The sequence below is a fragment of the Chiloscyllium punctatum genome, chromosome 15 (genome assembly GCF_047496795.1).
Source record: "Chiloscyllium punctatum isolate Juve2018m chromosome 15, sChiPun1.3, whole genome shotgun sequence".
In the NCBI taxonomy this organism is placed as follows: domain Eukaryota; kingdom Metazoa; phylum Chordata; class Chondrichthyes; order Orectolobiformes; family Hemiscylliidae; genus Chiloscyllium; species Chiloscyllium punctatum.
Window position 1 is genome coordinate 70,016,735 of NC_092753.1, and position 15,870 is coordinate 70,032,604.

Below are 15,870 nucleotides of genomic sequence, written 5' to 3' on the forward strand. Positions count from 1 at the left end.
TAAGAAAATACTTTCACGAGTGCAGGAATCTCAACTTAGGGTATAGTTCCAGAATAAGAGGCACTAATTTTAGAATTAGAATTTAGAGGTGCGAAGGAATTTCTTCCCCCAGAAAGTAGTGAATGCCTGGAATTCTCTATCCCAGTGTGTCATGAAGGCTGGATCACTGAACGTATTTAAAGGAGGTAGATTTTAGAAATATCACAGATGACAGCTAGACTAAGCTGGTACAGAACAGGAATTGAAGTCTGGTGCAGATCAGCCATGAGTTTGTTGAATGGTGAAACAGATTTGAGGGACTTAATAGCCTATTCTCTCCCTATTTCTTGCATTCTTATGTGTTCTAGAAAATACGTAGGATTTCCTGTGGGCTAGACATGTCTAATTTTGCTGCCAAAGTTCTAATTTGACATTTTATTTTTGCTATTATTTTTGTTTTTCTTGTTCACTCTGTCTTCAATTTAATTGAACATCTTGATGAAAAGTTCAGTGGGAGATATGCATAGATCTTTTGTTTCGGGTTCTATTTATATTGCAGCATATTTTTCATATAGTTTTGATGATCCAAACAGTGCACAATAACAATCCATTTCTATTGTACCCTAACATTGGAAGCCATTAATGGTCTCAATGAAAAACTATTGTGATTGTACTCTACCTCCCTGTTTCTGAAGAATGTTAATTAATATCAGTAGGTGATACTGCTGCCTCACAGCACCAAGGACCCGGGTTTGATTCCAGCCTTTGGCGACTGTGCAAACTCCACACAGAGATTCTCCCCATGTCTGTGTCGGTTTCCTCCCGCAATCCAAAAATGTGCAGATTAAGTGAATTGGTTGTGCTAAATTGCCCATAGTGTTCATGGATGTTTAGGTTAGTTGCATTAGTCAGGGGTAAACATAGAATAATAGAGCAGGGGAATGGGTCCGAGTGGGATACTCTTCGGAAGGTCGGTATGGACTTGTTGGGCTGAAGGGCCTGTTTCCACACTGTAGGGATTCTATGATTCTACTCGGGACAAGTTAATTTGAGTCACATTTTGTTTATGTTATATCTCATGTTTGTCACTTTCATGTTACCAAGCATTTCTGCTGGTGCAGGATTGGGTTTCAAGTGAATATGAACTGTTGAATTCTATATTTCTTGCAAAGTCTGACTCCACTAAGAAGTACTTCTGAATGATTTAGTTTTTTTAAAGTGGCATGTTTTGAAAATGTTTTTGATAAATTGTAAGCAATTTTAATGCTCACAATATAGGGGCTTTTATACAAGGTTGAAATTTCTGTACAGCTGTGCTGGTCTGAGTATTTTCTGTTGTACAGGGCCATCAACTTATTATGTTTTTGGCTCTGCTCTCAGACCTTGGGAAATTTGAGTTTATAACCTGACCTATATTCTTTAATCTATGAGCCCAGTATTTCCGAATGGTAGAGAAGATGATATGGCTAGGTTGACTAATTTTTGGAAGTTTTGGAAATATCAGAGAGGGCAAAGAGAAAATGAGGAACGGGGAAAAAGGACTGAGGGAAGGTTTGAGTATTGATAGTGAACAAAGAGCTGGTCCACTTCCAGTAGGCAAGAAGGGTTAAATTGCATGTCTGTAAATGTGTGGAGTATAGTGAACAAAATTGAGAAAGTTGAAGCAGGAAGTGCTCAGGGGAATGTGACATTGTAGCGTCGATAGAAACATGGCTCAAGCCAGAATAGGACTGAATACTTGACATTCTGAGTTATGAGGCAGGATAGTAGTCTTGATCAAATTGTTGCCCTTGAACAAGATGTAGTTCTTGAATTCCAATCTATGTGGTTGAAGGTGAGAAACAGAACAAGAGCAGTAACCTTGTTGGGTATGTATTACAGAACTTCAAATAGTGGGGAGGAATTAGAGAGCATTTGTCGGCAGTTATGGAAATCTGGGGAAAAACAGGATTATGATAGTTGGTGATTTAAATTACCTTAGGGTGGACTGGAAAATATGGAGTGTAGCACACAGAATTGAGATATTCCTACAACAAATACAGAAGAACTTCTAGAACAATACATTTCCAGCCCTGTGGGGCAGCATTTGTGAAATAACACTCATAATATTGAGAATTATGTTCAGTTGGTAAAAGATAAAGATCAGTCAAGGATTAAGATTCCAGATTAGAAAAGGATACATATGAGAGGTTTAAAAATTAAACTGGAGTAGGTGATTGGTTGGTTGGTTGGAAATGCATTTATGGATAAAACAGTGGATAAAGAATGGGAGAATTTCAAGTGATTAACAAGGTGCAAGCTCGGTACTTACCCATAAGAAATAAATGAGGTATCCAAAGCTGGTATATCCTGGCCAACTAAGGATATTGATAAGAAAATAAGAAAGAAGTTGGAGACAGTACAGAAACAGACCCAATCCAACTCTTCTTTGCTGACCAGATACCCTAAACTGATCTAGGCCCTTTTGCCAGCATTTGGCCCATATTCCTCTAAACCCCTCCAACTCAGAGACCCATTCAAATAGCTTTTAAATGTTGTGATTGTATCTGCCTCCTCCTCCACGTCTGGCAGCTTGTTCCATTAACACGCATCACCCTCTGCATGAAAAAGTTGCCCCTCAGGTCCCTTTTAAATCTATGCCCCTTCGTTTTGGACTCCCCTATCCTGGAAAAAAGACCGTGGCCCTTTCCATGTCCCTCATGATTTTATAAACTTCTATAAGGGCACCCCTCAGCCTCTGATGTTCCAGGGGAAAAAGGGAAAAAAAGCCTATTCAGCATCTCCCTATAGCTCAAACCCTCCAATCGTGGCAAAATCTTTAAGTCTTTTCTGCACCCTCTCAAGTTTCACAGACTTGAATCAGTATTCCAAAATTGGACTAACCAATGTCCTGTATAGCTGCAATAGCTCCCAACTCCTACATTCAATGCACTGATCAAAAGCCAGCTTCGCCACCATGTCTACGTGTGACTCCACTTTCAAAGAACTGTGCACCTGCATCCCTAGGTCTCTTTGTTCAGCAACACTCCCCAGGGCCCTACCATTAACTGTATAAGTCCTGCCCTGATTTGTTTCGCCAAAATGCACACCTCACGTTTTTCTAAACTAAGCTCCACTCCTCAGCCCAATGGCTCAATGGGTCATGTTTCCATTTTAGTCTGAGACAAACTTCTTCACTGTCCACTACACCACCAGTGCAAATTTACTAACTAAATTCACATCCAAATCATTCTATAATCAATGATGAAAAACAGTGCACCCAACACTCTTCCTTGTGGTAACATTTAAATAATGTTATAGAGTTAGTTAGAGGAGCAAAATAGCTTAGTTTCCATCAGTTTTAATTCTTGGTACTAATCGTAGGGTTCTGTAGAACTCTATGACTCTATATATGGTGCATACCAGAAGAGTGACAGCACTAGAAATCAGGAAGAGTGTCTCAAATGCAGGAGAGAGGCTAAGGCTGGAATAAGGAAGAATAAGAGGAAGCATAAAGAAAGGATGGCAGGTTGCGCTGAAAACAAATAGTAAAATGTTCTTTAAACGTCTTACTATTAAAAGATTAGTGAAGGATAGCATTCGGCAAACAGGGTAAGCTGCTCACTAAAGCAACGCATATGATACAGATACTAAATAAATACTTTGCTTCTGTCTTTACCAAATTAGAAAATGGTGACAATGTGGTTGAAAATGTGAGTGTTGAGCAACTGAGCAGTATAGAGATAAAGAAGAGCTGCTAAAAAGGCTGACAGCATTCCAGGTAGAGAAGTCGCCAGGCCCGGATGGGAAGCATCCTAGATTGCTGCTTGAGAGAGGTAAAGGAGCAAATTGCGGAGCCGTTGACAGAAATTTTCCAGGCCTCTCTGTACACAAGATTAGTCCTGAGGAATGGAAGATTGCAAATGTGATACTGTTGTTTAAGAAAGGGGCCGTGTATAACCCAGGAAATTATGGACCTGTTGGTAGTGGGAAAACTGATAGAGGCCATAATGCAGGTTAAGGTAAATATACACCTAGAGAAACATAAGTTAATACTAGTCAATCAACATGGCTTTGTCGAGGGTAGGTCAAGTTTGCCAAATTTGATTTCTTTGAGAAGGTGACACAGGCTGTGGATGATACTGTGCCATGTGACAGATTGGTTAGAAAAGTAAAGTGTTTGGGATTGATAGATCCTTAGCAGCTTGGATTAAAAGTTGCATAAAAGAAAGGAAACAGAGGGTAAGTGTAGATGAGGGGAGTGTTTCTGACTGGAGGCAAGTTGAAAATTGTGTTCCCAAGGGATCGGTGTTGGGACCCTTGCCTTTTCTTATTTATAGAAACAATTTTGAAATAGGTGTTGAGGACAAAATCTCCAGATTTGCAGGCAATACTAAGCTAGGGAGAATGGTGAATTGTGAGGATGATGCTAAGTGACTTCAGAGGGACATTGACAAGTTGGTCAAATGGGCAGATGCCTGACAGATGAATTTTAATGCATAGAAACGTGAGGTTAGATATTTTGGTAGAAGAAACTTAGACAATACAGGGATAATGGTACAACTTTGAAGGGAGTATAGGAGCAGAGGGACCTCAGGGTTCATGTGCATAATTTTCTGAAGGATGCCAGGCAAATTTAAATAATTGTTAAGGCTGCCTGCAGAATCCTTGGGTTTATAAATAAAGGCCTTGAGTATAAAAGCAAGGAAGTGATGCTACATCTATATGAATCATTGGTCAACCACATTTGGAGTATTGTGTTCCGTTCTGGGAGCCTTATTTAAGGAACAATATTAAAACCTTGGAGAGAGTGCAAATGAGATTTGCGAGAATGATACCAGGATTGTGGAATTTTAGATACAAGGAAAGATGAAAGAAATTTGCCTTATTCTCCTTGAAGCATAAAAGATTAATAAGTGATCTTATTGAAGTGTTCAAATTATGAATAATTTTAACAAGGTAAAGAAGGATATTCTGCTTCCATTTGCACTTCACTCTACTGTATTTGCGGTTCACAATGTTGTCTGCTATATACTGGGGAGATGAAACGCAGATAGGGTGGCCGCTTTGCTGGACACCTATGATCTGTCCGCAAAAATGACCCTGAGCTTCTGGTTACCTGTCACTTCAACACACCACCTTGTTCCCTGACTAACAACTCTGTCTTGGGCTTGCTATTGTGCTCCAGAAAAGCTCTGTGCAAGATGGAAGAACATCTGATTGAGGTTTACAAAATCATGAAGGGTATAGATATGGTGGATAGAGACGAGCTTTTACCCAGGGTGAAGGATTCAATAACGAGAAGTCACACTTTTTCAAGATGAGAGGTGGAAAATTTAAGGGGAATACATGCGGCAAGCACTTCACACAGAAGTGGTGGTGGGTGTCTGGAATGTGTTGCCAGCAGACTTGGTAGAGGCAGGGACGGTAGCTTCATTTAAGATGTGTCTGGACAGATGAATTAGTAGGTGGGGAGCAAAGGGATACAGGTGCTTAGGAATTGACCAACAGGTTTAGACAGTAGAGTTGGATCAGCTCAGGCTCGGAGGGCCAAAGGTCCTGTTCCTGGGCTGTAAATTTTCTTAGTTCTTTATCTTGTCCAACTGCTGCTCTTACTCCTTCCCCCACATCTCCAGCATGTATACCAACCTTCCCTAGCTCCATCAGTTCGAATGACGGGTCACTGGACTTTAAATGTTAACTCAACAGGTCTGGCAGCATCTGGAGAGAGAAAACAGAGTTTTTTCCAGCAAGTTCTGTTTTTGTTTCTGTTTCCACTCAAGTCAGTAACTAGGGGTCGCAATTCAGCAATTGAGCTAGGAGTGAATGAAGAGAATCTTTTTCGCAATGTTGTTCGGATTTGGAATGCCTGGGAGAGCGGTAGAAGTGGATTCCATTGGAGGTTTCAAGACAGGTGGATATATATCTATATTTCAAAGTGATGAACTTCAAGAGCTATGGAGAAGGGGACTGGTTGGGTAGTTCTTTTGGCAGCCAGTGCAGACAGTGGTTTGGCCTTCCATATTGTAAATCCTGGGATTCTGTAAGATGTAAATGCAAATTTGATCTTGACCATCAGGGTGTAGATCTGCATGTGTGTTTTTAATACAACTAAATTTAATGTTGTTTGATTTACTAATATTTAGGCAAAATATATAATTCATGAAATTCCTAGCTTTATCTGGTGTATAAATTGTAAATACCCAGAGGCTCAGATAAAAATGAATAAATTAATAAATTAAAATTAATATCCTTTGCTAAATGTATTCCATTCTCATATGTTTGCTGCCATGTTATTTATTTCTATCTATGACAAGTGAACATTGGTATCACATTTAAAATGATTTTATTCTGGTTATCGATTTTATTTTTATTTCAAAAAGGCAGTAATTTTAATGTGTTTCTTCTCATACAGAATAATAGTATTCCCCCCTCCTCCAACTAAAGGGGGACTTGCAGTTACTACTGAAGACCTAGAATGTTTGGAAGCGGGAGAGTTTCTCAATGATGTTATCATTGATTTCTATTTAAAGTAAGTATTTAGGTCTTTTTTTATTGCAGTCCTTTAATATTGTACTGTAAAAATATCGGAGGTGAAACAGCCAGTGGTAATTTTGAGAAGGTTGATTCAGCAATCATAACAGTTGTTCTTGTTTGGATATTCACAAAGAGCATTAACAGCATATTCATAAATTGTCCCAAATATAAACCTGAATGCCCCTTTTCTGTGTTGAAATCTGCTTCCAGTGCATTTTCCTCTTGGAAGGAATTTAAGGTTTTCAAGATTATCAAATCTTAAAATGGCAGAATTGAATTGGTTGACTGTTCTCATGGCAGATCAAATGTCAGGAGTTACAAGTTAAAATTGAGTAAGATAGCACATCTTCATTCAAAAATTAGTTTGTTTTTATGAAATAAGTTACCAGGTAGGATTTTGCAGAGAATATTATCAATGGACTTGAGGACACAAAGACTTGATTGAGAAATATGTTATGAAAAGTCGAGAGAATATGGAGTTAAAAACCTGACTCAACTTTGTTGGTGCAAAGCCTGACTGGTTGTCTCTATAACTGCTTCTTGTTATCACAGCCAACAGAAGCTTCCAAATTCAGTGAATGTAATGTTTATCAGTTGCAGACACAGGTTAATAAATTTATTTTGCTAGATTTTGCTGTTAGTGAAGACCTGCTGTCTGCCTTTGACCAACAATGGTTTGGAGGTGTCGGTGTTGGACTGGGGTGGATAGAGTTAAAAATCGCACAACACCAGGTTATAGTCCAACAAGTTTATTTGGAAGCACTAACTTTTGAGGTGTTGTCTCTTCGTTAGGTGGTTGACCAAGAAAAAAAACTAGCCACAAACGTCTAGTAAGTTCTGTGGTATGGGTTTCACCACTGCTAGATAAATTTCATTCTGGCATCAACTATAAGTATATTCTAGCATTCTACAACAGCGATATAATCAAGCAGACTAAATAGATAATCGAACTAAAGAATTCTCACAGTGCAAATCACAAATTAACAAATGGTTTTGCCAAATACACATGATAATTTTCTATGAACAAAAATAAAAATTGAATTAAATGGAGGTTGAATACCTTAAATATGAAGTTTGTTTTTAAAAAATTGATTATTTTTCTCACTGAGGCAGTTGCCATTGCACAAATACACATTTTTGTAGGAAAAATCAAATTACACTTCCTTCAACTAAATTTAACTTTTTCAAGGACTTTACAATACAAATGAAGTATAAAAAAAAACTCAAAACAGTTCCATAATTTCTAAAAGAATCCCATTTTTAATGAGGGAACAGACAACCTAGAGGGAAATGTGGCAAAAATGTTTGATCCACTGGCAGAATCCGGAAATATTAGAAGCAGCATCTTTGCATGGAGAACAAATTTCCCAAACCAATTAGTTATGGAAATTGTGTTTTTACTTTGCTGTGAGCCTTTTTTATGCATAGTGTAAACCAAGGATTAATCTAATAATTTTAACTGAATAATTCATGCTTTATTGAATTGTATCAAAGAAAAAAGCATTGGCTATGCATTGAATAAAGTTCTTTGTAAAGTTTTATATTAACTAGTGTTGTTTATTTTATCTAAGGTATCTTTTACTAGAGAAAGCACCCAAAGAACTTGCTGAGCGCACTCACATTTTTAGTAGCTTCTTTTATCGACGTCTAACCCGAAAGGATAATGCTGGATCAGAGGAAGCAACTAACCTTTCGTAAGCAAATTTTCTACAAGTCAAATGGATTATATTTCTGGTCCTTAGTGAACTGTTTGCTTTCCTGTTGCTGTGTTTCTCATGATGTAGAACTATTTTTAATGCTGCTGTTTCTAGGTTTATAGGTTTTGTCCAGCAATTGAAGTGAACATGCTGCATTCGCCAAGATTAGCAGTGAGGAAACATCACCTATTTTCATTGTCCAAAGGCTGATAATTCAGTACAGTTTTGAGTTATTTATTTTGGAGCAGGGAACACAGTCATGGTGTTATTGGATCAGGAATTGGACTCATGCATCAAAGACACCAGTTCATATGTCAGCAAAGCAGCTAGGTTAATTTAAAGTAAATAAATAAGTGTGGGGTTTAAAAGCTTCAGAGAAGGAAATCTGCCAGCCTGACCTAGTCTGGAAGAGACATGACTTCAGGATTAAACCAGTGTAATTGATGTTCTGGATGTAGGTTTGCTTGCTGAGCTGGAAGGTTCAGTTTCAGATGTTTTGTCACCATACTAAGTAACATCCTCATTGAGCATCTGAATGAAGCAATGGTGGTGTAGACTGCTTTCTATTTATATGGTTGAGTTTCCTAGGGTCTGTGATGTCATTTCCTGTAGTAACATCATTTCCTATGGTGATGTCATTTCTGGTTCTTTTTCTTGGGGGTGGTAAATGGATCCAAGTCCATATGTTTGTTGATAGAGTTTCGATTGGAATGCCATGCTTCTAGGAATTCTCTGCGTGTCCCTTTTTGGCTGGCCTAGGATGGATGTGTTGTCCCAATCAAAATTGTGTCCTTCCTCATCAGTAGGTAAGGATACTAGTGAGAGTGGATCATGTTGTTTTGTGGCTAGTTTTCTGCTTGTTTGTGCAATGTTGTGTTTGTTACAGTTCTTGCAAGATGTTTTGTAAATGACATTAGTTTTGCTTGTTGTCTGTATAGGATCTTTCAAGTTTATAAGCTGCTGTTTTAGTGTTTTGGTGGGTTTGTGGGCTACCATGATGCCAAGGGGTCTGGGTAGTCTGGCAGTCATTTCTGAGATGTCTTTGATGTAGGGGTGAGTGGTAGACGCTGCTTTGAAGTTCCCTATTGGCTGTTTGCTCTACTGCGACCTCTCGGAATGATAGTTTGTCGCAGTAGAGCAAACAGCCAATGGGGAACTTCAAAGCAGCATTTACAGGAAAACAACACATACTGACCAAATATTGAACTACAGAAGCAATTGTCCCAACATTCACAAACGAAGCTGCGTTAGAACATTATTCCAATGAGCCACCACATACTGCAGCACAGAGGAACTACGCAGAGCAGATGAAAGTCACCTATACAGTCTATTCAAAAAGAACAGGTACCCAATGCACACAGTCCATCGATTTCTGAGCAACAAACCCAAACAAGCAGATGAAACATATATCCAGAAACCCTAGCCACTCTCCCCTACATCAAAGACATCTCGGAAATGACTGCCAGACTACTCAGACCACTTTGGCATCATGGTAGCCCACAAACCCACCAACGCACTAAAACAGCAGCTAATGAACTTGAAAGACCCTATACAGACGACAAGCAAAACTAATGTCATTTACAAAATACCTTGTAAGAACTGCAACAAACGCGACATTGGACAAACAGGCAGAAAACTAGCCACCAGGGTACATGAACATCAACTAGCCACAAAACGACATGACCCATTCTCAATAGTATACTTACCTACAGATGAGGAAGGACACCACTTCGACTGGGACAACACATCCATCCTTGGCCAAGCCAAGCAGAGACATGCATGACAATTCCTAGAAGCATGGCATTCCAACCGGAACTCTATCGACACACACATTGACTTGGGTCCCATTTACCACTCTCTGAGAAAAAGAACAGGAAATGACATCGCCGACCCTAGGAAACTCAAACATATAAATAGAAAGCACACTACACCACCAGAGGCTCACTGAGGATGTTACCTAGTATGGTGACAAAACGTCTGAAACTGAACCTTCCAGCTCAGCGAGCAAACCTACATCCAGAACATCAACCTGAGCTACAAATCTTTTTAAAACTCGCCAATGTAATTGATTCTTGACTGCCTCTGAAATAGCCTAACGAGCTGTGCATTTGAGTCAAACCACTGTAGAAAAGTTGAAGGAGAATAAAACTGAATGAACAACCTTACATTGACCAAGGCATTGGAAATGATAATAAAGGCAATTAACCCTGCAAAATCATTATCACAAATGTCTGGTGAGATATGTCAAAATTGAGAGAGCTAGTCTACAAATTAGTCAAGCAACAGTACAGTCATACTCATCAAAGTATACTTTACAGCAAACGTCCGAGTTTGTTCTGCTACCGTCAAGCCAGTGGTTCACAATACTACTGAAAGGTGAGGGGAATATAAAGGGGAGGGATGAAATCACTTTGTCAAATGGGCCCTTCATGTCAAGGCTAGTCATTATCATCTCACCTTTGGGAATTCAGTTATTGTGTCCATGTTAACTAATATTATAATGACACCAGAATCTGAGTAGTCCTGGCAGTACCCCAACAGAAAGTCATTGAGCTCATGTTTGCTTAGTCAGTGTTGAGGGGAAATTTGATTGAAATGTAAAACATTTTGAGAGACCGAGATTGAGTGGTTGGAAATTGGGCTTATTTACCAGAGCAGTTAGTTCAATGAACAGCGAGCATTGATTTTAAATTGATTGCTAGTAAGATTATTGCAGTTTCTTGTAATGTTATATGCCTTCCTTTAATCTAATGCATTTTTAAACTCCTTTTTAGTAAGGAATTAATGGATTTTTCTTGTTGAACTTCTTGTTTTCCAGTGGAATGGATTTTTGAGCATTTGGAATTTGTTTTTTTAAATGTTTCTAACTTCTAATTTACCGTCTTCTACTCATCAATTTAGACAGCTCCCTCTCCTGAATCCTTGTTTTAGCTGTTCGCAAATGCTATTAAATGCTTTGTTTAAAACTCCAATGTTTTCATTTTGTTCATTTTAAGAAAATATTATTTCTCAAAATTGTGGTTCTGTGACTTGTGTTAATACCAATAAGCTGATTTTCTTTTTTGTTTTAAGAATACCTGCAGTTAACTGAGCATATTTAAAAGATGAATTGTTAATCTATTGTTTTCTTTTGAGTGCAGTGTTTATTTGGTTGCTGATTTGCACTCATTTACCAACTTTGATTAAAAGTACATATTATATTGCCCTTGTAGAATACAGCACAAGAGACACCAGCGCGTGAGAACATGGACACGACATGTAGATATCTTTACAAAGGATTTTATATTTGTCCCTGTTAATGAAGAGTAAGTGTTCTTTGCTTAATCTGTTGCACATGGTTCTAGTGGGATAAGTTAAAGCCATTTATTTACCTAGAACATGAAATCTGGCTAAATTGAGGCTAAGTTTGCTAATCGACAAATTCTAACTTATAATGTGGTTATTCTATGAGCTGTTTAAAGCAATTGAAACCATTCATGGTAGAAATGATTTATTAAGATTAGTCATATGTTCATTTCACTGTTTCAAATGGTAGGCTGGAGGCTACCTAATACGCAGAGAAGCAACAGTAAACATTTGCTGTGCTTAAGAGATATTTGCAGCATATTATCTTCAGTTGAGCCCAAGGGTAAAACCGGTACTTTGACCAGATCCAAAGTACATAAGGCGGTACAGTTAGTAAGTTTGCAGATGACACCAAAGTTAGAGGTGTAGTGGATAGCAAAGACGGTTACCTCAGAGTACAATGGTATCATGATCAGATAGGCCAATTGATTGAGGGGTGGCAGATGAAATTTAATTTGAGCAAATGTGAGCAGCTGCACTTTGGAAGGCAAATCAGAGAAGGACTTGAACACTTAAAGGTAAGGTCCTGGGGAGTGTTGCTCAGTGAAGAGACCTTGGAATGCAGGTTGATAATACATTGAAAGTGAAGTCTTAGAATAGTGCAGAAGGCATTTGGTATGCTTGCCTTTATTGGTTAGAGCATTTGGGTATAGGAGTTGGGAGGTCATATTGCTGCTATACAGGACATTGGTCAGGCAATTCTGATCTCCCTGCTATAGGAAGGATGTTGTGAAACTTGAAAGGATTCAGAAAAGATTTACAAGAATGTTGCTGGGGTTGGGGGGTTGGAGGGTTTGAGCTTTCAGGAGAGGCTGAATACGCTGGGGCTATTTGCCCTGGAGTGTCGGAGACTGAGGGGGGTGACCTTATAGAGGTTTACAAAATCATGAGGGCGTGGATATGGTAAATAGACAAGGTCTTTTTTCCTGGGGTGGAGGAGTCCAAAACTAGACTGCATAGTTTATGTTGACAGGGGAATGATTTAAAAGAGACCTAAGGGGCAACTTTTTCACAAACAGGGTGTTGCAAGAATGTAATGAGCTGCCAGAAAAAGTGGTGGAGGCTGGTACAATCTCAACATTTAAAAAAAATCTGGATAGGTATATGAATTGGAAGGATTTAGAGGGATATAAGCCAAATGTTGGCAAATCGGGGTGGATACATTTAGGATATCTGGTCAGCATGGACGAGTTGGACCAAAGGTCCTCTTCCTATGCTGTACATCTCTATCGCACTAAAGACTGCAGGGAGCTCTATAAAGTAAACTAATGGTAACTTTGGACTCTGAACAATCACAAAGTTCATACCTGTTAACTTTTTGAATGACACATTTGTTTGCAGGTCACATTGGTATCTTGCTGTTATTTGTTTTCCTGCGTTAGACAAAATAGTTTATGAAACTGATGTTGCCACTGAAACAAAGGCAAGCAAATTATTTCCAAATCCATCTTCCACACACTCACTTAGTGAAGAAAAAACAAGTAAAGAACAAGAGTCATCATCTGATGAATCTGATGGGAATACCACTCTGAATTCACTGTCACAGGATTCAACAAGTAAGCTCTTGCCTTTTAACTGGATATATATTCCTATGTATTAAGCAACTATTATTTCAGGACTTTTTTTAAAAACAGTACTTCCTCACAGCACGATTGCTATACAAAATTGTAGGCTTAAAAGATGATCTTGAAGGATAAAGTCAGCTTTCTTTGAGATTTTGTAATGTTTGATTTTATGCAATCAAGTAATAAGTTACTTAAGATCCAAATGTAACAAATTAATTTCACCAAAGCCTCAGAACTCCTCACTTTTTCCTAAAGAAATCAAACCTAAACAATGTAACCAATGGATAAGATGAATATTGTAAGAATTCTTCAAGCTGTAACTTTCTGGTGTCTCAGTGTTAACATTTTAAGGATGTTAAAAATGTGGTTTAGATATGTTTCACTACCTCTGTTACAAATGACAACTCTAAGTACTGCCATTTTAGGCTAGCAGGGATTGCTAGTAAGTGCCAGCAACCTTAGAAGTTCTGATATCCCAAAAATGAAAAATACAAATTATATTTTTATTTATTGTGATTTCCTGATCTTCAGGTGTTACCTAGTAGTTTTGAGCAGATGTGCAATTATTCACTCAATGCAATGATCTTTAATGAACATATCAATCCAAATTACTGTGCATTGATATGAATTAGCAAATCGAATGCATGCATTGTGATGGTTAAGATTACATTTTGTTCTCTTGCAGATATAGACTCCAGCAGTGTTCCTTCCATAACTTCAGTGTCTAGCACGAGGATGCAGGTAAATAATACAATAATTAGCTTATATTCTTAATAACAGGGCATCTGCCATGCTCACCTGGTCTGATCCAAGTGTGACTCCAGAGCCACAGCAATGTGGTTGACTCAACTGCCCTCTGAAATTGTCTAGCAAGCCACTCCGTTGTCCCAATTGCAATGAATCTCAACAAAGAAATGAAACTGTATGGATAACATGGCATCGATGCATGTGTCAGAAAAGACAACAGTAGAAATAACACTATCGACCCGGCAAAGTAGTCCTTACTAACATTTTGAGGGTAGTGCCAAAATTGGAAGATCTGTCTCAGACTAGTCAAGCAACAGCCTGACATAGTCATACTCATGGAATCATACCTTACAGCCAAAATCCCATACATACCATCACCATTCCTGATATATCCTGTCCTGTTGACAAGACAGACCCAGCAGAGATGGTAGCATCTTGGTACACAATCGTGAGGGAGTTGTCTAGGAGGTTTGTGCATTGAGTCTGGACCTCATGAAATTTCATGGCTTCAGGTTAAAAATGGGCAAGGAAATTGAGTGGTTACCAAGTACCATCCTCTTTGAGCTGGTGAATCTGTACTCCTCCATGTTGAACAACACTTGGTGGAAGCACTGAAGGTGGCAAAGGTGCAAAATGTACTCTGGATGAAGGGCAACCTTTTCACGCAGAGGATGGTGTGTGTATGGAGTTAGAGGTGGTGTTGGAGGCTGGTACAATTACCCTCCAGATGCCTTTTGAATGTTATATGTGAATAGGAGTGGTTGAGAGGGATATGGGCCAAATGCTGGCAAATGGGACTAGGTCAGTTTAGGATATCTAGTCAGAGCAGGTGAGTTGGACCAAAGGGTCTGTTTCCATGATGTATCACTCCATGACTCTTATTTGCAAATATCCAGGATTGGTTTGACAAATGGCAAGTAATGTTCACATCAAACAAGTGCCAGGCAATGACGATTTCCAATAAGAGACAATCTAACCACCACCTCTTGTCATTCAGTAGTGTTATCACTGCTGAAACCTTCAGGTTAATGTTGATCACAAACTCAACTGGACTCTCCTCATAAACGCAATGTTTCCAAGAGCAGATCAGGAACTAGGAATACTGTGGCGAGTAACTCGCGTTATGAATCTCCAAAGCCTGTCCACCATCTACAAGGTACAAGTCATGAGTGTGAAGCTTGGCACCACCAAAGGAGGGTTACAAATCTGCTCCCTGTCCCACAGGGTACCAATCTACTCCCAGTCCGACAGTCCCAAAGCCTGGAAACTTCAGCAATGAAAGGTGAATGAATTGAAGATGTTAGAGGTATCCTAGGTATAAAAGTGATTTAAGGAAATGTTTAATCCAGAGCACATTTACTTAATATAGTGACTAGGATAATGTGATGTACACACACAGTGAAGACAAGCCCAGAAGTTTTGCTTGGAAGCATTTGTAGATGTTTAATCTTTGACGGAACAGGTGATATGTAAATTTTGCATTTATTATACAAAAGACTACAGATTTCTGTGAGGTGAATGTTTGAAATTGTATCCAAGTGGTAAGTTCCAGCATTATTTACAATAATAATTTTTAAGGTGAATGTTAAACTCAAAGCTCAAAAACAATTGCAATGTAAATACCAGCTTTTGCATTGCTTTTTCCATCTAGTTCTGACCTTCTCCTAATTACTTAGCTTCTTGGTTGAAATTAGTTAATTTCGCATATACTGAGATTGAAACTTTGAGTCATTTTACATCTGCATTTGCCAGTTGATTCATCAGTGGAGTTGGAATTTAGTTTTATTTAAGATCACATTTAATTTCTTACAGGGATGTATAAAGGCCCCCATCAACCGATGCCAACAAAAAAGGATACTCAAACAGTAAGTAACATTGACACTATAATTTGCTAATTTAAGTATTTTTAACATGTTTTGATTCTAATCATTGTTACAAAGTTGATTTCTTCATTTTGGAAGTAATTAGGAATGGCTTCCTTTATGTGCCCATGTATGGTGCCAGAAATAAATATGACTCAG

General features: G+C 38.6%; 1 protein-coding gene across 3 annotated transcripts in view; it reads left to right on the plus strand.

Moving 5' to 3' along the window:
* The window catches only part of LOC140486371 (sentrin-specific protease 7), a 119,705-nt gene that overhangs the window by 80,404 nt on the left and 23,431 nt on the right, over positions 1 to 15,870 (plus strand). For all 3 annotated transcript variants that reach the window (XM_072585412.1, XM_072585411.1, XM_072585413.1), the window contains 6 exons: positions 6,374 to 6,490; positions 8,067 to 8,189; positions 11,405 to 11,497; positions 12,879 to 13,093; positions 13,788 to 13,843; positions 15,662 to 15,714. In XM_072585412.1, coding sequence (XP_072441513.1) covers positions 6,374 to 6,490; positions 8,067 to 8,189; positions 11,405 to 11,497; positions 12,879 to 13,093; positions 13,788 to 13,843; positions 15,662 to 15,714 — 657 coding nt within the window. The remainder of the gene's footprint in view (positions 1 to 6,373; positions 6,491 to 8,066; positions 8,190 to 11,404; positions 11,498 to 12,878; positions 13,094 to 13,787; positions 13,844 to 15,661; positions 15,715 to 15,870) is intronic.